The 25,602-nt window shown below is 41.8% G+C and overlaps 2 protein-coding genes and 2 pseudogenes across 8 annotated transcripts in view; 2 read left to right on the forward strand and 2 right to left on the reverse strand.

Moving 5' to 3' along the window:
* cep192 (centrosomal protein 192) overlaps positions 1–11,715 on the reverse strand; it is a 35,050-nt gene extending 23,335 nt beyond the window's left edge. For 2 of the 4 annotated variants that reach the window (XM_085472956.1, XM_085472954.1), the window contains exons 1-16: positions 11,504–11,706; positions 10,786–11,030; positions 10,344–10,454; positions 8,719–8,876; positions 8,249–8,310; positions 7,767–7,917; positions 7,521–7,636; positions 7,295–7,384; positions 6,894–7,046; positions 6,578–6,728; positions 6,175–6,395; positions 5,192–5,314; positions 4,349–4,504; positions 3,910–4,180; positions 3,661–3,810; positions 3,489–3,553 (exon numbers count right to left, since the gene is read on the reverse strand). In XM_085472956.1, coding sequence (XP_085329082.1) covers positions 3,489–3,553; positions 3,661–3,810; positions 3,910–4,180; positions 4,349–4,504; positions 5,192–5,314; positions 6,175–6,395; positions 6,578–6,728; positions 6,894–7,046; positions 7,295–7,384; positions 7,521–7,636; positions 7,767–7,917; positions 8,249–8,310; positions 8,719–8,876; positions 10,344–10,454; positions 10,786–10,958 — 2,151 coding nt within the window. In that variant the 5' untranslated portion in view covers positions 10,959–11,030; positions 11,504–11,706. Of the gene's footprint in view, positions 1–3,488; positions 3,554–3,660; positions 3,811–3,909; positions 4,181–4,348; positions 4,505–5,191; positions 5,315–6,174; positions 6,396–6,577; positions 6,729–6,893; positions 7,047–7,294; positions 7,385–7,520; positions 7,637–7,766; positions 7,918–8,248; positions 8,311–8,718; positions 8,877–10,343; positions 10,455–10,785; positions 11,031–11,503 lie in introns of all 4 variants that reach the window. The other 2 variants (XM_085472955.1, XM_085472957.1) reach the window with 2 other exon arrangements.
* Positions 1,639–3,241, forward strand: LOC146698023 (uncharacterized; annotated as a pseudogene).
* A 2,678-nt stretch (positions 11,716–14,393) lies between the features above and the next one.
* seh1l (SEH1-like (S. cerevisiae)) lies at positions 14,394–25,227 on the reverse strand. 4 transcript variants are annotated; one of them, XM_085472961.1, is made up of 10 exons: positions 24,958–25,223; positions 24,476–24,526; positions 24,207–24,353; positions 23,912–24,123; positions 23,181–23,279; positions 20,834–20,974; positions 20,513–20,667; positions 16,607–16,760; positions 15,164–15,286; positions 14,759–14,979 (listed from the first exon to the last, which is right to left on the reverse strand). In XM_085472961.1, the coding sequence occupies exons 1-9, from the start codon at positions 25,066–25,068 to the stop codon at positions 15,205–15,207; spliced, it is 1,152 nt and encodes a 383-aa protein (XP_085329087.1). In that variant the 5' UTR covers positions 25,069–25,223; the 3' UTR covers positions 14,759–14,979; positions 15,164–15,204. The 4 variants fall into 4 exon arrangements, with proteins under 4 accessions (XP_085329084.1, XP_085329087.1, XP_085329085.1 ...); XM_085472962.1 differs by having other exon boundaries at positions 14,764–14,826; XM_085472958.1 differs by lacking the exon at positions 15,164–15,286 and having other exon boundaries at positions 14,394–14,826; positions 24,958–25,227.
* On the forward strand, positions 21,319–23,056 carry LOC146698025 (uncharacterized; annotated as a pseudogene).
* Positions 25,228–25,602: the final 375 nt, after the last annotated feature.

Consider the following 25,602-nt stretch of genomic DNA (forward strand, 5'->3'; position numbering starts at 1 on the left):
AGCAGCCATGGTACTTTAGATATTTAAAAATAAAAATTAAAAAAACATCAGAAAGTACAATGTTTGAAATGCACAGAAAACTATAAACAGGGCTGCGCATAAATGGTCCGCAGGTGCGCATTCGCTGTCAAAATAAAAGACCAGATAAGAAGTTGGAACGCGCGTTTGCATACATAAAATGTTCTGGAGGAGGACAGACATTTGTTCAGAACTCGGAAAGATGTCGGAAAAGCAAGCTCCGTAAGCAATTACTTTGGTGTTCCTCCACCGCAAAAGAAGTGCATATTCTCGGAATTTCTGGGAATACTTTTATTTTGACAGCGAATGCGCACCTGCAGACCACTTATGTGCAGCCCTGACTACAAATCATGTATGTTACTGTGTAAAAATTAATTCCTGATTCATCAGAAGTATAAGTGGGACAGTCAGAGTTGTTAAGAATGAAAGTTTCATAGAAGACTCCATAGGAACTGCCTGGGGTCATTTTTGACCCACTTGTGGAAGAGTGGGGTAGTGATACAAAAACTGCATTTTTTTTTTTAAATTAATGAAAAAATAAATAAAAATGCAAATGGCCTCATTTTACAAACATATTTTATGAGGAATACCTGGAATATGAATATATTACAACTTTTCATTTTAAAGATTTTGAAGAAAAACAACCCGTGGAGTCATTTTTGACCCCACGTGTGCGTCTAAGGGTTAAGCACATTCAAGGTGAATTTTCAAGCTTTTCCAGCACATTACCAAAAAAGAAGAAAGCATGTTTCACTTTGCATCACCTCAGTAAGACCTTGTAAAAATTTTAACAAATCATCTTAGGTCGACTTAAATGTCTTTTGTCCCCCTTTTGTTAAAAGAGAAAAATGCAGCACAGAAAAATAGTGAAAAAGGAAACGGTTGCCTTACATGCATATAGTGCACAAACTCAAAAAACACATTCCTCTTAAAAATTAAGATGTGCAAATGTGAACAAATCAACTTGTTAGAGATCTTCATCTCCACTGTAAATAAACAACAACCCAGAAAACAAGAAAACTGCACCAAACACCACAAACACCAACAAATTAATGTCTTCTCATCAGATATTGAAGCTTCTTTCCTGTGTGACATAAAAAAAATAGGAGACAGATGTTTGTTTGTTTTTTTGTTCTTTTTAACTAGTTAAGCACCCACGCCCAGAAAAATGGTAAATTGCCTGTATTTGTATAGCGCTTTACTCAGTCCCTAAGAGCCCCAAAGTGCTTTACACGTTCAGTCATCCACCCATTCACGCACCCATTCACACACTGGTGATGGCAAGCTACATTGTAGCCACAGCCACCCTGGGGTGCACTGACAGAGGCGAGGCTGCCGGACACTGGCGCCACCGGGCCCTCTGACCACCACCAGTAGGCAACGGGTGAAATGTCTTGCCCAAGGACACAACGACAGAGACTGTCCAAGCCGGGACTCGAATCGGCAACCTTCCGATTACAAGGCTAACTCGTGAGCCACGATCGCCCAGTGGGGACATTTCATTTTCGAGCAGGAAGCTCCCCCTTTTTGTTATACCCTTTAGATCAGGGGTCGGCAACCTACGGCTCTGGAGCCATTCCAAAATGTCTTGTGACAATCTCATTGGCTTAGGGAGTGATGATGTCACAGGGAGATCTTAAGAATCTTAGGTCCTTTGATGAGTTTCCTTATGTAGGGGTGAGAAACAGCAAGTTTTAGTTCGTTTTAGCAGCATCTGTGTTTGCAGCCTACAAACGTTCACCACAGAAACAAAGTCATCGTATTGAAACTCCAACATGTTTCCAAGAAAAAAGAACAACCAATTCAAAAAGATTACGCCGCCCCTCCTTCCTGGCGTGGCCGGCCAATTTCCCCAAATGGCGTGTCATCCTTCCAAAGGGCGTTAGAGGAGAGTAGGAATGAAAACTACCTTCTCCAGAAAAAAATGCAACAAATTGAAGAAGAGAAACTTCAACTGGAGAACAAGTGTAGACGAATGGAAGCCCAAAGTAAAGAGCTGGAAGACAGACAACAGCGCCAGCCGGACATAAAAATTATTAATGAGGGCTGGGGAATCAAGTTTGCTCAAACCCGAGAGCAGATTGTGCACCTCATTAAAGAAAACAGGCAAAAGAGTGCAGAACTAAAAGAAATGACCAACCAGCTCCAAGACAAGAAAACGATGACTGATAAGATACAATGGGATCTCCAATACATGGACCGAAGCAATCAGCTCCTCCAAAGACAGCTCCATGAAGCTGTGGAAGAAAAGAAAGAATTCCTCCAACAGAAGGAAGAGCATGACAAAAAGCAAAGAGACATGCAGCACAAACTGAAGAGCATGCAGGAAAAATACCAAATGCTGAAAGAAAGCCTGGATGAAACACTGCGCCAAAATAAAGACCTTCTACAACAGAAAGAGCAACAACAAGAAAGACTGAAAGAAGGAAAGCGTATCGTCCAAGACTGAGTCTAAAAATCTAAAACTGCAAGAGTTTTGTAATCAGCTGGAGGACAAAGCAACTAAAGTGGAAGAAGAAAAGGACAAACTGGAGAAACGCTGCTCACAGATGCAGCAAAGGATCGAGCAAAATGCGAGAAACAACTCAGAGCTCGTTAAGGTGATTTTGGTGGAATATAATAACTTGAAGCGTGAAAACACTCAAATGCAGGCACAAAAACAACAACAAGACAAAATACATGAAGACCTGCAGCTCACGCTCCAAGAAATCCAGAAAAGAAACGAGCAGTTAGAAGACAAGCACAAAGAAGTGCAATAGAGAAATGCAGACATGCACAAGGACAAGCTGATACAGGAGGCAACATCCAAACAACTCCAAGACAAGCTCGAAGAACAACAAGCAACATTAGAAGAGGTGGAACAAAGATGTGAGAGACTTGAAAAGCAAAACACAGAAACAATTGATGAGTTGAGAAATCTCATCCTGGAGAAAAAAAGCGCTCGTGGAAAAGTGCCTGAAAAAAAAGAAAAAATGGTTCCACTTGTTCCGGAGGAGAGACGCTACTGCTTCCTCACCTGATGTAGCCTCGTCTTGCTCCACCTCTGTTAACCCCCCAACCAGTCCCGGCAGTTGACTGTCCCCTCCTGAGCCTGGTTCTGCCGGAGGTTTCTGCCCGTTTAAAGGCAGTTTTTCCTCCCCACTGTCGCCAAGTGCTTGCTCAGAGGGGATTGTTGGGGTTTTCTCTCCTCTACCTTGTTTCTTCATTTACTTGCTTGTTTAACTTTTTTTTCAACTTATCTAAATAAACCATTTGAATTTATCCTTTGAGTATTTTTCATCTAATCTTTACAGAATTTTTCCAAAACATTTTCAAACATTCAGATCTGTCTTTTATTTTCTTCTTGAAACCTCATAACAGTGCAGCAGAAACTTCAAGTTACCTGCCAATACCTTCTTTTATTGTATGGCGGCAGCAAACCGCTCTAAATAATATGCCAGCAAAAACTCTGGTGAGGCAGTGATATGTACCTGCATGAACTGGTGCTCCTTTTCAAATTCTTCTTGATCCTTCACTATCTTGTCCATAGCATCACCTGCAAGAAAAGGAAACATAATCCAAAAACTCAATCAATGTATATTACATACAAATGAAACAGTGTAGTATATAAATCTAATATTATAATAGAGTTGTGGACCATACTTGCAGGAACAAAATCCTCTGTCTCAAACTGGGCAGCACTCTCTGAGGCCTTTCCGGCAATCTCTTTTTCAAAGGACGAGTAATATGCCAGGTCTGTCACCCACTGCCCCTCTTCATTCTGATACACTACATTATGAGTGGCACTGGCACCTGAGGGGAGCAGCAGTGTTGTTAACATGTTACATCAGTCTCAGATTTTTTACATCATAATTGAGCCTTGGTATTTATTCAAGAATAACAACCACCTACCTCGTTGAAATTCCTGCTCTAGGTTGTCTGGGCAATGGTTCCAGCCATCATCTGAATCATCCTGCTCCCGGTGGAAGCTCTGGGAGAAATACTTAGCTTCCAGGGATGTGGAGAGGGGATTGTTGTCATCCTCGCTGGTACTGTCTGAAACTTCAGCAGCAGTAACATCACCACAGGGTCCTCCTCTTAAGCCCAAGGAGGGCCTGGCACCATCAAGCTCATCTATTCCATCATCATCGTCATTCTTGTCATCACAATCTGGAACCAGCACCTGAGGCATAGGTATTGAAAAAAAATGTATTGTATGTAATTTTATTTCAAAATGTGTTAAAGTTGCAGGGTTATAAATATATAAATGCTCAAAAATAGGACTAGCACAGTTGGCTTTAAACAGGCACTCAGGTCTACAAGAGATTTTCACCCCCTAACCTCCATTTACCTGGGAGAGGTGGAAGCTCCCTTGGGTTCCTTGAAGGTGAGACACAGTAAGGTTTGTTGAATCTTGAGGTCTTCTCAGTGCAGCTCCACTCCTCAGGTAGACAGAGTCCAACAGTCTGTCAACTGCAGGCCCAGAGTCTGTGCTCTCCATGGCATCCTGACATTCAGAATTACAAAAAACATGAGCAAATATAGCCTTTAAAGCTCATTACAACTACTGGTACCTCCAACGTTTTGATTGATTACCAAATCATTCCATTTAGTGTGAAGCACTATCTGTTATGTGTACGGAAAAAACAATATTTAAATGTCATAAGTGAAGTAAAAATACAAGATTCATAACAGCAATTTAATGTTCTTGAGAATCAGATGACACATAACTTTTTGAATACCCGAGCATCCTGAGCATGATCTCAAACCAAACACTGAATGAAAGCTCTGTTGAATATTGTTATTTCAGTTGTTGGAGTTACCCATCTTTTGATTATTAAATCACCTAAAATTTACTGTTAGGTTTCCTTATGTTCTACTTTTGTTACTTTTTCCTAAAATAGAAGCCAAATACAAACTGGTCCCATGATATTGCAATATTAATACTGTTACTCCAATTACCAAACAAGTACATTTTAATAAATAACATCCTTGCTTTGTCAGTACTTGACATATAGTGTCAAGTACTCAAGGAGAAAGCACCAACAATTCAGTTCAACAATAAGATAAAATGTGCAAAACACTATTACAGTGGTAACAGCATAGTATGCACAATATATAATAAGTATAGCCATGCATGACTGAAATGACCACGAGCTGGTCAACTGCAGTTACATATAGCACTTGTACTTACCAGTGCCTCCTGTCTGTCCAGGGCCTTGCTCCAGCTGACATGAGAAAGCCTCTGAGATGCCCCAGAGATCCCCAGAGAGGAGCTGGTCTCTCCTGTTCCAACAGGACCCACACGGTCACCCATCTGAAAATAAAAAAGTAACATTTTTACTTAAAATTAAAACAAAAAGACAAAAAACAAACACACACAGTCAAGGCCGAGTTATATTTTCCATCTATCAGGGGTCCAAACGGTGAAACACTTAATTGTAAACTTCATGAACAAATGAATGTGGTTTTTTTTTTTTGGTCATAGCTTTTGCAAAGGCTTTTATGGTCAATCAAAAAGGTAAGACTTACATTTGGCATTGATAAATAGATTTCACAACTTCTACAACAAAAAGAAAAATATTGGTGTTTACCACTACTACCCCAATGCTTCCTAATAGATGCACCTATGGTATCAATTTGAAAATCCTAGGTGCCTTTCAGAAAACTTGACCTCTAACCTTGAGGTCAAGGTCAGTGGGATTCAGTGAGATTTCTAGTAGACACACCTATGGTATCAATTTGAAAGTCCAACATAGCCTCGTTATCGAGTCATCTTATTCACAAGAGTTTCAGAAAACTTGACCTCTGATCTTGAGGTCACCCTGATGGGGTGACACTAATACCCCATCAACCTTTTATAGCTAAGGAGTAATAACTATCACAAGCTTAATTCAATTAACCTGTTGTTTTCAGAAAGCCAGGTTCATAAAGATCTGTATAAGGGAATCATTCTTAACACTATATGAATTTGAAATCAAGCAATCAAGATATGTTTTAAGTGTTAACTTTCACTTTTACTTCAAGGACAACTAAAAAAAAGAAAACACAAACATTTAGGAATGACAGAAATTTTTAAGGGCTTAAACATTTCATGTCTTAAAACCACAGTCATGTTAACCATGACATAGAAATAATTATTTGCCACCAACTACCGAGTACAGAGCCCATTCGTACCTTTGTATGTCTGGGAAGGCTGATTCTTCCATGTACTGGAAGACCGTTCAGATTATCGTCCTCATCTTCACCAACAGCACTGCTACCCACAATCCCCAACCCACGCAGGGCATCGTAGGTGGTCTGGACATTAGTTGCTGCTGGAAGAGGCATGGTTGACACTCCTCCATCGTTTCCACTTTCTTCACTGCCACTGCTCCCATCCCCACCTCCTCCATCTCCTGATGTTACACAGCACCAAACAAAAAACTGTGGGTTATACAAGACGCTCGGGAAATTTGTTTCTCATTTTCACATAATCTACTGCTGGTTTAACGATATGACGGGATTGTGGTATGACAGTTTTGTCACTACTACTACTACTACAGACACACACAGCAAACATTAAAGATGGGTGTTATACCTGTGACAGGAGGGTTGATGACTTGACCTTCAGCGGATCGCCTGTGTCCAATCCCAGATGAGGATGCACCACCCCGACCACTGGAAGCCTCATCCTCAGAACTGCCTCCTTCTAGACCTGGCCTGAAAGTGGGACGGTTGCTTTGTCCAACCTGTCGATTCACACAGAGAAAAACACATGAGAAAAACACATGCAATAAGTAAAACAATATTGAGAATGCAGTTCACTTTGATTGAAAATAAAACAGTGGATCTACTGGTGACCAAAACATGTAAATGTAAAAATATCCGATAATATTTCTTTTTGTATTTCTGACCAGCTGTCTGGATGTGCTTGGCAGCAGCCGAGTCCTGGCAGCATCACTGCTCCTTCTTGCAGATTCCAGCTCATCCTCTGTGTCCTCATCACTGGCTGGACAGGAGTCCATACCTGTGGCAGCCAGGCGCACATCGGGCATCTGGAAATCCTCCTGATTTTTTTTTTTTTTTTTTTTTTTTTAAATTGAGAGAAAGTAAAACATACAGCTTTTAATATCTGGCCCAAATATGATTAAGAAAAGTACAAGCAAACCAAAAGTCAAGCAAACGAGGTTCTTGCTAAACCCTTATTTTTGGGGTCAGCTGTCTAAACTGACCTGTAGTTTCAAACACAAGTTACCATTCTCTGCCTGAGCTGAAATCAGTACACAGTCACAAAGCAATGTATCAACATGCTCACCTGATCAGACTGATCAAGGAATTGATCTCTGTACTGTTCAGGCTCTGTAGAACTTGGGTTGGACAGGACATCAGCAGCACCTGGCACTCCCTATGAAAGATATACTGTGTTAGCGAGAACTCTGAAACAAAGATTTTAGCTTGCATTCTTTTAAAAGTGGTGCTAGTAAAATGTATAAGTCAGTAAAGTCAGCAAAGTCAGCAAAGTAGAGCGGAAAGAGCCTTACAGTTGCAGGAATCTCCTGGCCCTCCACTCTGCCTCTCTGCATAGCAGGAGGGACCAGCTTATTGAAGTACAGCTCCAGCTCATCATCAGGCAGGTTGTTTACATCAATGTCATCATCTGGTGACCAAACACCAAGTATGTGTGTGACTGAATCACAAATATCACACCTGCTCGGTGTTAAATTCATCCAACTGAAATAGGAACGATGTACAAAGCGTGACTCTAAGGACTTAAAGGTCTGACTTACCTGTTAGGTCGCTATTCATACTATCCACAGACATGAGCTTCTCATTGGCCAGGAAGCTTGAGTTGCTGTCACTAAAATGGTCACTGCCCACTCCTTCCCTCAGTACCTGGTTGTTTTCAACTCTAGATGGTAAGGCCTGAACCTGTATGGACTGAACAACAGAGGAATGCAATGAAAGCAACTTTACAGAAATTTTGTTAGCAAATAAAAAAGGTGAGTTTGATTTAAAAAAAACTTGTAACAAAAATACTGCATTGTAGAAAGAGCTAGATATCAAGACATTCAAAAGTTTAGAAGAAGTGAAATGGTGGCTTTTAAACAGTGACTCAAACTCTGTATTTTTGCACATCACGACAGAAAATATAGAACACAGAAAATGAGTAGGGAAAGAAATAGTCCAAATCTTTGGACAGCAGTCTCATGACACATCATACAGATATAAATCAACAGGAAACTGATCAGCATGTATGGAAAGGTGGTACCTTTTTGTCTGTGACATCTTTATGTCCAAAATGAGCAAATGTCAGAAGCCCTGTTGACAGATCTGTTAGAAGAGACACAAAGTTCATCAGTAACACTTTCGTACAGGTGGATCAAATGAGCATGTACACATTGCCCCCCAAAAGCCTCAAGCAAACAAAAAACAAAACAACTTTAGGCAAACACTCTTACATAACAGATCAGTATGAAGCGGTTGATTTATAAGAACAAGCAACACTCAAGTTATTAACTACATTTAAGGGCCGTAACTCACGTGTACCATGGTTCTTTGCATTACCACAACAGCAACAGAAAGAACCATAGTACACATTCAAGTAGTACATAGCACACAATTTAAAAGTGAGCTAAGTCTGAATGGAGAACGGAGTCACTTGAATAGACTGATGAAGCCAGAAATATTACTTAACGTGTGCCTGAAAAAGTCAATAGAGCCAGGGGCACAAGAATTTACCTGTTCCAAGTTCTGTGGGATGGCCACATACTGAGCCTGCCTGTGTAGTACCAAGGCCCAGCATGGAGCCTTGATTTCTGGATGCACTCTCATCCAGATTAATCTTCAAAAGCTTGTCTGAAAGACGATGGGCTGCAATGAAGTCATCTGCATTATCCCTGTAACAATGACAGGGATGTAAATAATTCAGAACTAGGGCTGCCACGATTAGTCGACTAGTCACGATTATGTCGACTATTAAAATCGTCGACGACTAATTTAATAGTCGACGCATCGTTTGAAGCTTTGTAAGATCACAAAGGACGCAGGAATGAGTACCGGTAGTAGGATTTAAGAGTGTAATAACGGACTGAAACAGAAGATGGCAGCACTGCATGTACAAGGATGCCAGCTGCCGTTAAACCCCGAAGAAGAAGAAGCTGTGTCCCAGAATTCATAGCGCAGCCCAGCGCAGTTGTCAACAATGGCGGCAGCTAGTTAGTTTTAACTTTACTCTTATTATTCTTTCTGGGGCACAAAATAAATGTTTAACATATTTTCAGGCTTGAATGTAGCTGTGTAAACCTCAAATATCTGCTCAGTTTATCAAGACACCACATATTTTCAAAAGCGCTCCGACGTTTTCGGAGACGTCTGTTGCCCACTAGCTCGTTAGCTAGGCGGGGGCAAGGCTAACTAGAGCCGTGAGAACACCGGACTCCCGGCAAATCGTTTTCAAACCCACCGCTGTCTTTCGCTAGTCAGGTTAAACATATATATATAAGTCACTTAGATAACTTAAAAATGTTATTGTTTGGCTTTCTTTAGTATTTTATTTGTTCCTGAGTAAATCGGTTTGGCTGAGATTAAAGTTATAGTTTTTGCACAGCTAAAACTGTCAAGCAGACAGCTGATTGTCAGAAGTGTGAGAGCTGGAGAATATACTCCGGTGTCCTGTTATATTTTAGAAAGCAAGGAGTTTATTAAACTTCACCGAAACAATCTGCAAATTTCATTAAAAATTAATAAACTACCATCTTGTCTTTATTTTTAGTTAGCACAAACACTTCAAGCTGTAAGCTAATGATAGTTATGTAAGACCAGATGCTGCTGGTGCAATAAGCTGTACGCTGTACGTCCAATGGATGATGATCTGATTAGTCGACTAATCGCAAAAATAATCGGTGACTAGTCGACTATCAAAATAATCGTTTGTGGCAGCCCTATTCAGAACACATTAGTAAAACACACCAAAGTTGAGTTAAAGTAATTACTTATCTATTAGTCAGGTTTATACTGTGTGTGTGTGTGTGTGTGTAAAACATTAAATTCATACTAACAACAACCGCTGTGTATCCACTTCACTGCATTTGAAACATTTTTTTTTTTTAAAAAGGGCATTTATTTTCACAGAGATGACAACGGTACACACCTCAAGTAAAATCGACACTAAAGATTAGAGTTACTACATTTCAGTATTTGGTTTCTCATCCTTCAAACTACAAAACATCTATCCTGACTATTGATCCAACAATTGGAAGTTGGCTGCAGTATTACACACTACAGTTTTTTGTTTGTTTGTTTTTTAACCAGAGATTTTACAGGCAACAATGAGCAGCGTGAATTACATGTATTTCTATACTCACATGTCATCTTTGAAGCTGAGGGCAAACTTGGGCTGTTCTACTTCAGATGACTGTAGACCAGAATGCTGCAGCACTCTGCTATCCAGGTATGAAACCTCAATGGGATCGTCTCTATAAAATGAGCAAATAGTGCAAAAAGCAGCTTGTTAACACAAAAATCAACTGTAAATAATTATCAGCACCCTTAATTACATTTAGCACCTATATGCTCACCCAGAATTAATATATTACCTATAAACTTTGTTAAACATGTCAGAGACCACAAAGAGCTGCTTTTCCTTTTTCATTAACAAATATACACAGTTGTTTGTTTGTTTTTTAGCAGGCATTTTTGAAATACTGCCATCCTTGTATTGCAAACAAAGAACCTGAGATCTATTTTTAGCCTCAGAGCATTTCTAAAACAAGTCACATCAGCCCAAAGCCAACAGCATACTCCCACCTGTTGTCAGATTCGCGTCTAATTTTAGCCACAGTAGAGGCAGCCACCGGCAGTCCTGGGCCTGAACCCAATGTCACATTTCCCAGTGTGGGGCGGCCACTGGCGCTGTCCAGAGACTTGCAGAGGAAACTTGGGAAGGCTTCATCTTCCAGTTTGTAAAAACTGTCTGCCATTGCTTTTGAAGGGAGCAGGGTGAGTGCCAAATGTGGCTTAGGTTCCGTTCAGGTGATGACCATCTGTAATGTCTAGAAAAATGAACGGTAGCAATAAAGGACCAGGTAAAACACATCTTGTGCCCACTCGTGTGCTTATTTAGCAAACATCAGCTTCTTAATACCACCTTTCAATCGTGAAAACTATTGACTTAAGTATTTTCTTTGGGGAACGTCATCATACATGTTGTTTCGCAGGTATACGGTTCAAGTCTATTGAATAAACAAATTAAGAGAACTTAACTAGCCAACTACACTAGGTGGGCTAACTTCTAAGCTAACAGGCTACTTGCTAAAAACAAAAGGGTCTGTGGAACTCGCCAGCACGTTGCAGATTTAAGCTACCCCATTGTTTTTGGTTCTTTAAGTTAGAGTGTGTAAGAAGACATTTTGCAGACAGCACATATAAGTGAACAAGCTTCACCTGCTCGCTAATTATTTCTTCTTAGACTGTTATACTCCAGCAAGGGAATTCAATTATAAACGTTTATCGGACTTCAACTCACATTCAACACTCCAGAAGTAAGCGGGCCCAGGGATAAATAGTTTTTCTCCAACTCGAACTTTGTCCTTATAAACGGTTCAAATGCCAAATGTAACTTCGAAATAACTTAGACTAATCATTATTACTTAAAATCTGACATATCAAACAAACCGTACAATAGTTCGTAGGACCAAACAGCGCCCAGAAGCCACAGGAAGCCCGCGTGAGCGTCATATCACAAAGGCGGGACTTAATCAATTTTAGACGACGCGGATTGGACAGAAAACCTATGAGGGAGGAAATTGCCAATGATGATTGGTTACTATCTATGTCATTCCAATGGATTTGGCAGCTTGGGGCCAATGACTGTATGCTTGGGGCGGTTAAGAAAAGTGCTTATTCATTTATCAGTAAAGCGCTTGTCCTCAGATGAATGAAAGACGGAATGTGCTCTTTTGAACTCCAGCCATAACTTATCTAATAATACGTATACCACTAAATTATCTGCAATAGTTGATAGGTTGTTATATTTATTATGAATTAGCGCCCAGTTATTAAGCAAAGCGTGTCACACAAGTCGTTAATGGCCAAGTGAGGATTTTCTTGTATCGTATGTCCTGCCAAACAGCTGCAAGAGTACCGAGGGTCGCAAACAGCTGACTGCTGAAAGAGTTGTCATCCCACATCCCATGCGTTCCGTTTATTAGGAGTGCCACGATATGAAATGTTGTCCTCCCTGTCAATGTTAACCCTCTGTGAAAATACTAATGGCATATATTGTCAGTTTTGCCTAATTTTGGAGCGATATTGGCAGGAGAATCAAAGTCAAAGTCAAAGTCAACTTTATTTGTCGATTCTGCCACATGTACAGGACATACGGAGAATAGAAATTGCGTTACTCTTCAATCCCTAGATAAATAGCAAATGAACATTTAAATATATTTAAATATAAAAGTGATTAAAAAATGCAAGTAAAATAATTAAAAAGTAAAAATTTAAATAAATACAATTTTACATATAACAAGAAAGCTATATAATATACAATATAATGGGTAAGTGACATTGAGTGTAAACCAGGCAGAGTAGTGCAAATAGGCAAATAGTGCAAATGGAGATTTAGTAATGTACGGTAAGAGAAAGTGTAACAACAAAGTCTTATGAGGTAATGGCAGTCCAATGCTCCACAAAGTGACTGGTAACTGGTGCAGGCCAGTGAGTGAGTCAGAGAGTGTGTGTGTTTGTGTGTGTGTGACAGAGTTCAGTGAGACCGTGGAGGAGAGAGGGGAGAGGGGGCAGAATCGGGAGGGAGTTAAGCTTCCTGACAGCCTGATGGATGAAGCTGTCCTTCAGCCTGCTGGTCCTGGCCTGGAGACTCCGCAGTCTCCTCCCCGACGGCAGCAGCTTGAAGAAGCTTTGCATTGGGTGTGTGGGATCAGCCGCTATGCAAAGGGCTTTTTTAGTGAGACGGGTGCTGTAAATGTCCTGGAGGGAGGGGAGAGAGACACCAATGATCCTCTCTGCAGCTCTCACTATGCGTTGGAGGGTTCTATGACAGGACGCATTGCAGGCTCCAAACCACACAGTGATGCAGCTCGACAGGATGCTCTCGATGGTGCCTCTGTAGAAAGTGTACATGATGGGGGCTGGTGCTCCTGCTCTTCTTAGTTTGCGGAGAAAGAAGAGACGCTGCTGTGATTTCTTGGCCAGTGCTGTGGTGTTGTACGTCCAGGAGAGATCCTCTGTGATGTGCACACCCAAGAACTTGGTGTTGCTCACTCTCTCCACAGACGCTCCGTCAATGGTCAGAGGAGCATGTTGGGTGTGCATTCTCCTGAAGTCCACAACAATCTCCTTCGTCTTCTCCACATTCAGAGAGAGATTGTTGTCAGCACACCACGTGGCCAGGCGTCTCACCTCACTTCTGTAGTCGGTCTCATCCCTGTTGCTAATGAGACCCACCACCGTTGTGTCGTCCGCAAACTTGATGAAGAGGTTGGAGCTGTATGATGGAGTGCAGTCATGGGTCAGCAGAGTGAAGAGGAGGGGGCTCAGCACACATCCCTGCGGGGCCCCCGTGTTTAAAATGATGGTGCTGGATGTATTACTGCCAACCCGTACTGCTTGAGGTCTTCCGGTGAGGAAATCCAACAGCCAGTTGCACAGTGAGGTGTTGAGCCCCAGCTGGACCAGTTTTTGAATGAGCTGTTGGGGGATTATGGTGTTGAATGCTGAACTGAAATCTATGAACAGCATTCGAACATATGAGTCATTTTTGTCCAGGTGTGTGAGTGCCGAGTGGAGTGCAGTGGAGATGGCATCATCGGTTGAGCGGTTGGGCCGATAGGCAAACTGGAAGGGATCCAGGGAGGGGGGCAGGACAGTCTTGATGTGTTGCATGACTAGCCCCTTGCTGACATGTGATCCTTCACAAATAACGCCAAGGAAATGTATAGCACAGCCAAAAGACAGCTGTTCACACTAAAAAGGAAAAGGTTATATAACGCAATATGCAACTAATGGTTAGGCCCTAAAGAAACACATCAGTGTCCAAGAGCTACCAGGTATCACCAAGTTTTATAAATGGCTAGGACAAACATAGATTCAAGAGCTTTTAAAAAGATTTTTTTAAAACTTCCTGGCCCAAGATGACCATATTATTTCCAGTCAATCATGTGGAATGACTATGCCTTTCTTCTTCTTTGATTGTAAAGGAGAAGCAGTCAAAAATAACACCCCCCCTTTATATCATTTATTTCTGAGTCTTACTTCCACCCATTCTAATTATAGACTTCCATAAGCAGAAAGACAAACATGTCCCCCTTTCAGACACAACTGACAGAAGTTTTCCAATTTACCAGCCAACAATACCCGATGATTGCACGCCCCCCTCCCAACAACAACAAAAAATCAGCTTAGTTTAAAAATGCTGAGTTTATTATTCACACAATACCATATACATTATTTAAATGACTCTCTGTACCAACGCATTAGATCTTCCAAAGGTTTTCTTTAATAATATGCAGAGGGAAAAAAAACATAAACCTTTAGAAAAGTGAAAAAAAATCTTTATTAGAAATGAAAGGAAATTTTCTTTTTCATCCAAAACTATTTCAAAAATGATACCCTGTCTTATTTAACTAAAACACACAGGGGAAGAGAAAAAAAAATCATTGCCCTTCAGCTTCTGGTAAGGGCAGCAGTGCCCTGGAGGACAGCCTGCGGGGAAGAGGCTGCTGCTGAGGCTGAATGGGCTCAGTATCACAGTGCTCTATTAGGGAAGAAGGAGGCAGCAGGTGACCATACACAATACCCGCTCTAGGGGGGTCCAGAGGAGGAAAGAAATACCTGAAGTAAGAAAAAGAAGGAGGAGGAGACAAAGACGGCAAATACGTGGACGGAAAGAAAAGACAACAAAGGGAATACACAGAGGGTGAACAAATAAAAGGAAGCAAAAAAAAGAGAAATTAAAAGGAGAAGGATGCATGTTTGGTCCAGACACTAAAAAGGTAAGAGGGAAGACAGTGACATTTTAAAAAAAAAGAAAGAAAAAAAAAAAAGGTTTAAGCACAAAAAGAAAGGAATCAATGTTTTGCAAGGTTCATGCCAGATTTGTTGCAAAAAATTAAAGTTTCAATCAGTAATACCCAAGTATCCATTTGTGAAATGTGTTACAGAGTCTTACATTTTAAATATGGGCAAGTGGGAGCTGATGCACAAGACACATTAGTAATATGCGGGTGGCTGGTATATCTTTGGAGAGGTCAGCTGCCGCAGGGGAGGAGCAAAGGGAGCTCTCTTGCCAATCCTGCATGCAATAAGCAGTACAACAGCACATTACTTCAAACAAAGCTCACTTCACACTTGTTTCTGATACATGAAAAATTCCACACGCCGCTCTGCAAACGCCTAAATTCAACTGAACTGAGTTAACTGGCTTACAATACACAGATATTGTGTTACTCGGGTTAGAGGGGAATCACAAGTTGAGTCAAAAACACGTACGTACGAATTTTTGTTAGGTCTGAGGTTATGGTGGAGTTGAACATAAATACAGCCACACTCTGAGCTTAGACACAATTTATTTATCGTTCAAATTTTCCTGGTGCTTCATGTGCGAATGAGGGGGGAACAATGAAGGCTAAAAACAAGAACAGCTGCTGAGCCAGCAGACCAAATATGGTTTCAATAGGAAGTAATAACAGGTGTGGATACATTTCATTTGTATAAAAAGAGGAATGTGTTATCACTCCATTCAAGGCTCGCAGTGGCTGTATTCACACTCGTTCTGTGTGTGTGTTTACACTCTGTTAATACGGCTCATTCAAGCTGTCCTTTCTGCTCAGCAAAGAGTTTGGCACTACTTGTTCAAGGATACATTCAAATCCAAAAGAGAAAAATAAGGAGAAAATATTCAGGATGCATTCATATATTGGCCAAATGCCTGTATCAGGTGATATCAGCATGTCTGTTAATATAAGATGGTACTTATCAACATCAGCAGCTGATATTCATTTTGTGTTGGTTAAAAAGTCCAGGCAGAACTAATGGGAGGAATAAATAACAAAAACAGTCAAAAGACTGACATTTGCTATCGGCTCAGAACCTAATGATCACAAAATTCCTGCTCCACTTCAGTTTAATCATGATGTCAAATGTTGAGACTTTTGACTGAAGCTGATCAAATTCATTTACAGAATACAACCTAATAGCACAATGTTTCTGTTCTGTATCCCAAAATAGCTCTAGAAATTGAAAGAACGGCCACGTATCAAACTCATATAAACACATTTATTTTCCTTTTATATATTAAGAAAACAGTTAGTCCTTGCACTCACGGTGCAAAGTGGAACCATTCTTATTACATGCATCAGTATAAATTGAGAGGAAGTCACCACCACAACACATCTGGCTCCACAGGTACAATGTAGATAGTACCTGTGTGGTGAAAACCAGAAGCCAAGCTCTTTGCATGAGTGCAGCACGGGATCAGTGCGAGTCCAACACGCTTGTCAGTAAGCAGCTGTACTCCCAGTCAGGGTGAGGCGTTAAAAAAAACCAAAGTTGTCAGTTCTGACTGGCTTGGGCAGGGCTGGGTGAGTGGCGTCAGACGCGCCACGCCACCTACCTTCCTGCAGACATCCCGTTCAGCGCATTCTGGGAAGACTGAACAGAGGAACCCAGCACAGTACTCATGGCTGAGGGCTGACCGGATGAACCTGTAAGTGGGCTTCCATCTCCCTTCAGGATGCCGGTGCACTTCCAGTTGTCCATGTAGTTAGCTGCACAGAGACAGAAGGAAAAGTCGGCATTTATTTCGTACACAAAGGAGAAGGGGGACAATCTGACAGCTGAACTTTTCACCGTCATAGGATATTCAAGTAGGGCTCTTTTCTCCACTTGAATATCTGGTGTTCCTCCAGACCAGTGCATTTTGCTGAAGCACACAAATCATTTGATAATCTACTTGTTGCTATGAACACAGTTACTGCACAACCATTTATTGTGAAGGGATTTATCAGCTTTAGCACTTTGAGAATCAGAATCAGAATCAGAAAGGGGTTTATTGCCAAATGTTGAGCAGGTTTACAACATTAGGAAATTGCTGCGGTGCTTCAGTGCAAACATAGTGTCATAAATAGCACTTAAATAGTGTCATAAATAGCACTTAAATAGACATGAAAAAATAAAAGTAGGGATAAGAATTAAAAGTGCTACGTAGAAAGATATGTGCATGAGCTATACATGAGATATATACATGAGAATAAGAATTAAGAGTGCTACGTTGAAAGATATATACATGAGTGCAGGTGGTGATCAGTGCCAAACATAGAATGATGCAGTGACACAGCGTAGGGTCATGTGTTAGTGGCAGAGACAGTCATATGGTTATTGTTCATGTGTCCAACAGCAGAGGGGAAGAAACTGTTCTTATGGCGAGAGGTTCTGGTGCGAATGGACCGGAGCCTCCTGCCTGAGGGGAGCAGGTCAAACAGACTGTGTCCAGGGTGAGAAGGGTCAGCTGAGATCCGGGCTGCACGCCTCAGTGTCCTGGAGGTGTACAGGTCCTGCAGAGATGGGAGTCTGCAGCCAATCACCTTCTCAGCAGAGCGCACAACACGCTGCAGTCTCTGTTTGTCCCTGATAGTGGCTCCAGCGTACCACACGGTGATGGAGGAGGTGAGGATGGACTCGATGATTGCAGTGTAGAACTGCATCATCGTCCGTGTTGGCAGGTTGAATTTCTTCAGCTGCCTCAGGAAGTACATCCTCTGCTGGGCTTTCTTAATGACGGAGGTGATGGTGGGCTCCCACTTCAGGTCCTGGGTGATGGTGGTACCCAGGAAGCGGAATGAGTCCACAGAGGTGATGGGGGTGTGGGTCAGGATGATGGGGGGGAGTGGGGCTGTGTGCTTCCTGAAGTCCACAATAATCTCCACTGTCTTCTGGGCATTCAGCACCAGGTTGTTGTGGCTGCACCAGGACACCAGATGTTCAACCTCCCTCCTGTAGGCAGACTCATCCCCGTCCGAGATGAGTCCAATAACGGTGGTGTCATCTGCAAACTTGATTAGCTTGACAGACTGGTGGGTGGAGGTGCAGCAGTTGGTGTACAGGGAGAAGAGCAGAGGAGAAAGAACACAGCCCTGAGGGGAGCCGGTGCTGATGGTCCGGGAGTCCGAGACATTCTTTCCCAGCCTCACATGCTGCTTCCTGTCCGTCAGGAAGTCAGTGATCCACCGGCAGATGGGATCAGGCACATTCATCTGGGAAAGCTTGTCTCGGAGGTGGTCTGGAAGGATGGTGTTGAAGGCAGAGCTGAAGTCCACAAACAGGATCCTGGCGTAGGTTCCTGGGGAGTCCAGATGCTGCAGGATGAAGTGTAGGGCCATGTTGATGGCGTCGTCTACAGACCTGTTGGCTCTATATGCAAACTGCAGGGGGTCCAGGAGGGGGGCCGTGAGGGTCCTGAGATGGGAGAGAACTAGGCGCTCAAAAGACTTCATGACCACAGATGTCAGAGCCACGGGTCTGTAGTCATTTAGTCCAGTGATCCTAGGTTTCTTGGGGACAGGGATTATGGTGGAGGACTTGAAGCAGGCAGGCACATGACATGCCTGCAGTGAGGAGTTGAAAATGCCAGAAAACACTGGGGCCAGCTCGTTTGCACAGTGTCTGAGGGTGGCAGGAGACACACCGTCTGGGCCGGGAGCTTTCCGAGCATTCAGGTTCTTAAACTGCTTCCTCACATCTGCTTCATGAATATGAAGAGTTGTGGTCGGAGGAGGTGGTGTGAAATCCTCTTTTGTGTGGGGTGAGGAGGGGGGTGTTGTAGGTGAACAGTTTGAAGGTGGTGATGGCTCTATGTAGGGGGGAGAGGTGGGGGAATTAGTGTCCAAAGTGCCTCTATTGTTGGGGCCGTTGGAGGTGTGAAGACTGCCTGATGGCTCGTCAAAACGGCAGTAGAAGTCGTTAAGGGTGTTGGCTAAGAGCAAGTCATCAGTGGAGTGGGGGGTTTTAGGCTTGTAGTTTGTGATATTCCTAAAACCTTTCCACACAGAGGCCGAGTCATTCTCTGAGATCTGCTGCTGCATCTTCTCAGAGTGCTGATGTTTAGCAATGTCCACTTCTTTAGTGAACCTGTACTTGGCCTCTCTGTAGCAGTCCCTGTCTCCGCTTCTGAACGCCTTTCTCTCATTCCTTTCAGATTTTTGAAGCCCTCCCATATCTGTGTCAGTGTAAAAACTATCACAAAACCAGTGTGTAATGCTGGCTCAGCAACAAACACCATTTAACAGACATGGACTCGGAGGTAGCACTTAACAGCTTCAAAAACATATTTCTCAGAAAAGGAGAGCAGGATGTGGAGAACAAAGCAGAGGTAAATTCTTTAATGCTGACAGACTGCTAACTCTGTGACTATACTTGCGTATCAACAGATGTACTATATGCACGGAGTTTGTAAAAATTGACACTGCTATTTAGCCCAACTTTTAAGACATGCATTTCATAACAAAATAAAATGAAATTTTTTAACCTGGAAAAGAGAAGCTATGGTTTTTCCTGCTGCTGATACAAACTGCATCACACAAACAAAGAGGTAAGCTCGGTCAGGATGCTTGGTTATGAGTATAGAAACAAAGTCTGCTACAGCGCAAACAAACTGTTAAGATCTTTTAAAATTGGTTTTTAAAACCAAATAAAAAATAAAATAATCGTTCCCTGACTCCACCAGGCTGAATACTCGGGAGTGTGAGTGTGTATGCAGATGTTGGAAAAAAAGATAGAAGCACTGTATGAATGTGTGTTTTGGTGAAGCACTTTGAATTATAAACCAAGTAGAAAGATGCTATACAAGTATCAGTCCATTTACCAGTATATAGACACACCTGAATAAGACCCAACTATGGATCAAGGTAGATCAAACATCCAGGTAACGCCCAAAGTTACAGACACTACAGCATCCCATCTATCCAATATTTTTCAAACAAGAAGCAACTTCATATAAACTTATGGACCACTTCCAAATGATCTGGTGTGGAATGACTTGAATAACTGCACAATTTAACCTATGACTAAATCAATATTCCTAGTATTAATAGCAGCAACTGCTGCTACACAGCTACAAAGCCTGAAGCTTGGTAGGAGGGCAAAGGTTTCCTAACTGGAGGACATAATGGTTGCCAGTATCAGTTTGCTTGATTACTGGAATCAATACTCTGAAAACAGACACAGTGGTTAATCTGATTACAACATGTATTCACAAGTAGGTATTTGCACCTCGGACAGTAGAGAATAAAAAAAGTTGTTGTGGTTTGATGAGAACCTGTGCAAAAACGTCAGCTTTCTTTACACAGTTGAACCAACAAATCCTTTATTCTGGAAATGACCAATGCCAACTATGAGTGAACAAAAGTCATTCAATGCCCAGTGAAAAGTACTATTCACTGAACAGCCACATTAAACAGCTTTTATTAAAGTTGTCACTGAAGTAAAAGGAAGACAAACAAGCAGTTGTTAAGAGCCCCCTCACCTTTCCAGAGGCGCACACAGCCATCATCCCCAGAGGAGGCCAGCAGGGTGCTGGTGATATTCCAGCTCACACGCCACACCTGGGAGTTATGGTTGTCAAACTGAGCCACAATCTGCACCTCAAATTTGGTGGGTCCTGTGGACGTGCTCTCCTTCCTGTCAGGAGCACACAAGAAACAGGAAATTGAATATTCATTTTGCATTATCTTAAAAAGAGAACATCTGCTCAGGAACTGCATGCAGGGCTTCAGTGCAGTATTTGTATGACTCCACCAGTTTCTGTGCATTGTGGCCTTCTATAAGACAGAGTGCAAACACTCACCTCATCGGAACTAGCTTAAATATTCGAACATCTTTTGTTGCAATGGCGAGCACGTGGAAAGATCTTCCCAGGTTTGGAGCAAACGCGATGTCATGAACCGCATCAGTGACCGTCATGAGTGTCTCTGCTTTGGCATATTTCCTTTTAAACAGATAAATATTAAAATCTGTCATTTATTTTGGTATGTCTTCATAATTCAATGGTTAGTGCATCACTAATAACAGGGTTCATACACATTTTTCAGGGTCAAATTCAAGCTTTTCCAGCACATTACCAAAATAGAAGAAAGCATGTTTCACTTTGCATCACCTCAGTAAGACCTTGCAAAAATGTAAACAAATCATCTTAGGTCGACTTAAATGTCTTTTGTCCCCCTTTTGTTAAAAGAGAAAAATGCAGCACACAAAAATAGTGAAAAAGGAAACGGTTGCCTTACATGCATATAGTGCACAAACTCAAAAAACACATTCCTCTTAAAAATTAAGATGTGCAAATGTGAACAAATCAACTTGTTCGAGATCTTCATCTCCACTGTAAATAAACAACAACCCAGAAAACAAGAAAACTGCACCAAATGTTTGTTTGTTTTTTTGTTCTTTTTAACTAGTTAAGCACCCCTTTTTCCTTAAGTAGGGGGTGAGAAACAGCAAGTTTTAGTTCATTTCAGCAGCATCTGTGTTTGCAGCCTACAAACGTTCACCACAGAAACATTTGGAAAGCTTTTCAAAGTCATCGTATTGAAACTCCAACATGTTTCCAAGAAAAAGAACAACCAATTCAAAAAGATTACGCCGCCCCTCCTTCCTGGCGTGGCCGGCCAATTTCCCCAAATGGCGTGTCATCCTTCCAAAGGGCGTTAGAGGAGAGTAGGAATGAAAACTACCTTCTCCAGAAAAAAATGCAACAAATTGAAGAAGAGAAACTTCAACTGGAGAACAAGTGTAGACGAATGGAAGCCCAAAGTAAAGAGCTGGAAGACAGACAACAGCGCCAGCCGGACATAAAAATTATTAATGAGGGCTGGGGAATCAAGTTTGCTCAAACCCGAGAGCAGATTGTGCACCTCATTAAAGAAAACAGGCAAAAGAGTGCAGAACTAAAAGAAATGACCAACCAGCTCAAAGACAATAAAACGATGACTGATAAGATACAATAGGATCTCCAATACATGGACCGAAGCAATCAGCTCCTCCAAAGACAGCTCCATGAAGCTGTGGAAGAAAAGAAAGAATTCCTCCAACAGAAGGAAGAGCATGACAAAAAGCAAAGAGACATGCAGCACAAACTGAAGAGCATGCAGGAAAAATACCGAATGCTGAAAGAAAGCCTGGATGAAACACTGCGCCAAAATAAAGACCTTCTTCAACAGAAAGAGCAACAGCAAGAAAGACTGAAAGAAGGAAAGCGTATCGTCCAAGACTTTGAGTCTAAAAATCTAAAACTGCAAGAGTTTTGTAATCAGCTGGAGGATAAAGCAACTAAAGTGGAAGGAGAAAAGGACAAACTGGAGAAACGCTGCTCACAGATGCAGCAAAGGATCGAGCAAAATGCGAGAAACAACTCAGAGCTCGTTAAGGTGATTTTGGTGGAATATAATAACTTGAAGCGTGAAAACACTCAAATGCAGGCACAAAAAGAACAACAAGACAAAATACATGAAGACCTGCAGCTCACGCTCCAAGAAATCCAGAAAAGAAACGAGCAGTTAGAAGACAAGCACAAAGAAGTGCAACAGAGAAATGCAGACATGCACAAGGACAAGCTGATACAGGAGGCAACATCCAAACAACTCCAAGACAAGCTTGAAGAACAACAAGCAACATTAGAAGAGGTGGAACAAAGATGTGAGAGACTTGAAAAGCAAAACACAGAAACAATTGATGAGTTGAGAAATCTCATCCTGGAGAAAAAAAGCGCTCGTGGAAAAGTGCCTGAAAAAAAAGAAAAAATGGTTCCACTTGTTCCGGAGGAGAGACGCTACTGCTTCCTCACCTGATGTAGCCTCGTCTTGCTCCACCTCTGTTAACCCCCCAACCAGTCCCGGCAGTTGACTGTCCCCTCCTGAGCCTGGTTCTGCCGGAGGTTTCTGCCCATTTAAAGGCAGTTTTTCCTCCCCACTGTCGCCAAGTGCTTGCTCAGAGGGGATTGTTGGGGTTTTCTCTCCTCTACCTTGTTTCTTCATTTACTTGCTTGCTTAACTTTTTGTTCAACTTATCTAAATAATAAACCATTTGAATTTATCCTTTGAGTATTTTTCATCTCATCTTTACAGAATTTTTCCAAAACATTTTCAAACATTCAGATCGGTCTTTTATTTTCTTCTTGAAACCTCATAATGAATACCCACCGTGTGTTTTCGTTGTACTCGTAGATCTGAACCTTCCCACCGTATGTTACGTTGCTGTCGTCACTCCCCACAGCAAACATGGGAGGATGGGCACGTGAGCTGTTTGTAGGAAACAACGCGTGGTTACACCAGCAGACTGTTATCAGCATGGTGTTACATACACATGAAAAAGTCAAGTGATACTTGCATAGCATTATTCATGATGTTGTCATACCTGCATGTCTATAAGTCACATTAAGTTTAGCTGTAAGCTGTTTTATTGAAAGAATTAGCGGTAGTAATTGTGTTATTTCATAAGCACAATAACTGAAAATGTGTTCTAACACAGCGGTCCCCAACCTTTTTTGCACGACGGACCGGTTTATGCCCAACATTATTTTCACGGACCGGCCTTTAAGGTGTCGCAGATAAATACAACAAAATAAAACTAGTACCGGTACCGAAAAAAAGAAGATTTATTCATAACACACTCGAAAAGACCCAGGAAAACCGAGTTAACGATAAAAACGATAACAAAATAACGCTGAAACCGATAAAAACCCTGAAAACCATACATTTAACACCTGAGCCTCAACTCTCACGGCCCGTTACCAAACGACTCACGGACTGGTACTGGTCCGAGGGTACCGCTGTTCTAACATATGCAAGCAAATAATATAAAAGCACTACAGCTGCTCTCTACATTTGAATCTCATCTTGGTTCCTTACACAAAGTAAACCGGCAGTCTAACCTGGAGGGGTTCCACGAGATGCAGCTGCAGCTGAGCTTGCAGGAGATCTCATGCTGCAGGGACCACTGACTCAGGTTCATCACATCGGGAGCCTCGTAGATCCTCACCACCCCATCCGCAGAGCAGGTGGTCAGCATAAGACCCATGTGTTTAGGAGCAAACTTCACATCGGTCACTGACGTTCTACTGTCCACTAGCGTGGTTCTCTTAATCTAAAAAAGCCCAACATGAAACACTCAGGTGAAATCTAACAAACAGTTATGTTAAATGGGAAATGTAATGCAAGTGTACTAACCCAGTGGCTCAGTCCTCTCTGCTTGTCATTGGACTCTCCTACGATCTCCTCCCAAACAGCAGCTGTTCTGTCAAAGGAGCAAGAAGCTAGAACCTGTCCAAACTCTGGATGCGCCCAGGTCACTCGCCACACTGATCCACTGTGTGTCTGCACATAACAGCATTCATCTATTAACTCCATCGATACTTTGAATTTCATGCTGTGTTCATACTCAAAAACACAAACATAAAGTAATAAATAAAAAAGAAAAGGAAATTATGGTGGTTTACCTTCCAGCTGGCTGTGCAGTGCCACTCTCCGTTCTCACTTTTGTCCCAGACCTGAGTGGAATAAAATCACAACCTTGAATACTCCTCACGTGTCTGTGCACAATTATCACCGGTTTTGCACTGACATTTGTATGTACGTCCTTTATTATGTCGTCACATAATAAACACTACATCGATAGCTCTGTCGGAAAACTGCAGTGCTTAACTACACTACTATGCTATAGAGCTTATCTGTGGCCAGCCTAGCTCGTGTGCTACAAGCACCAGAGCTAACAGACTAGCATATTAAACTGAGATAATTTCCCTCGAGTGTAAGAACCAGCGGAAGATTTCTCAAACAACCTCATCGTCTGTCAACGACTGCAGGAAAACGAGTCAGTAATTTCAGTATGTAAGGTGAGAGTGTCGGTAATGTGGGCAAGGCTATCCTGCTAGCTATAACGGCTAATGCTAACATTAGCAAACTATGATGTACAGCTCACCTTGACACTTTGGTCGCTGGAGCAAGTCGCCATCCTCCGGCCGTGAAAATCATACGATACGTCATGAATTAGATCTTTATGATCTGCCGCGATACTACGCGCAACAAACATGATGACAACTATGTACCGGCAGCTCTAGCTGGGACGATTAGCTGGCAGGCCTGTCATGTGTCTACTTGTGCTGTTTATTTGGCGGTAATGTGATTGTGTGTAGTACAAGCTATTGACCACACGGCGGCGCATGCACACAAATTTTAAGCAGCTCAATGCGACTTTGGGGTTCTTTATAAGAAGATAAAATATAACGAAAGTTATTCGGTGAAAAAGTGCTACAGCCAGAGTTACTTTGAACAGACAGATTAATAGGTTTATTAATACACAACTGCCAAAATAAATATAGTATGTAATATACTGTCAAAGTTACCTCTTGCGCGGTTGCCAGGTTTGATCCAACTGACAGTTTTTTTTCTTCGCTAACTTTATTACTAAAAGTTAATTTCAAGTAACAATATTTAAACAGATTTGTGCAAATGAATTTTGTAAAGGCAAAAAATAATAGTACTTAAAACATTCAGTAGATTTATTGTGAAAGAACTTTTATGCGTTCAATAAGATTATTGCATTAATTAATTAAATTAATGCATT

The sequence above is a fragment of the Copadichromis virginalis genome, linkage group LG11, assembly GCF_057382275.1.
Source record: "Copadichromis virginalis isolate Kocher_CV1m ecotype Utaka linkage group LG11, C_Virginalis_male_GT1.1, whole genome shotgun sequence".
Classification (NCBI taxonomy): Eukaryota; Metazoa; Chordata; class Actinopteri; order Cichliformes; family Cichlidae; genus Copadichromis; species Copadichromis virginalis.

Excerpts from the sequence above, each read along its gene's own strand:
- seh1l (XM_085472958.1), bottom strand. The coding sequence starts at position 25,068 with ATGTTTGTTGCGCGTAGTATCGCGGCAGATCATAAAGATCTAATTCAT. Across the intron at positions 24,527-24,957 it reads CCAGCGACCAAAGTGTCAAG|GTCTGGGACAAAAGTGAGAA; the intron begins GTGAGCTGTACA and ends TATTCCACTCAG. Across the intron at positions 20,975-23,180 it reads GAGTACAACGAAAACACACG|GAAATATGCCAAAGCAGAGA; the intron begins GTGGGTATTCAT and ends TCTGTTTAAAAG.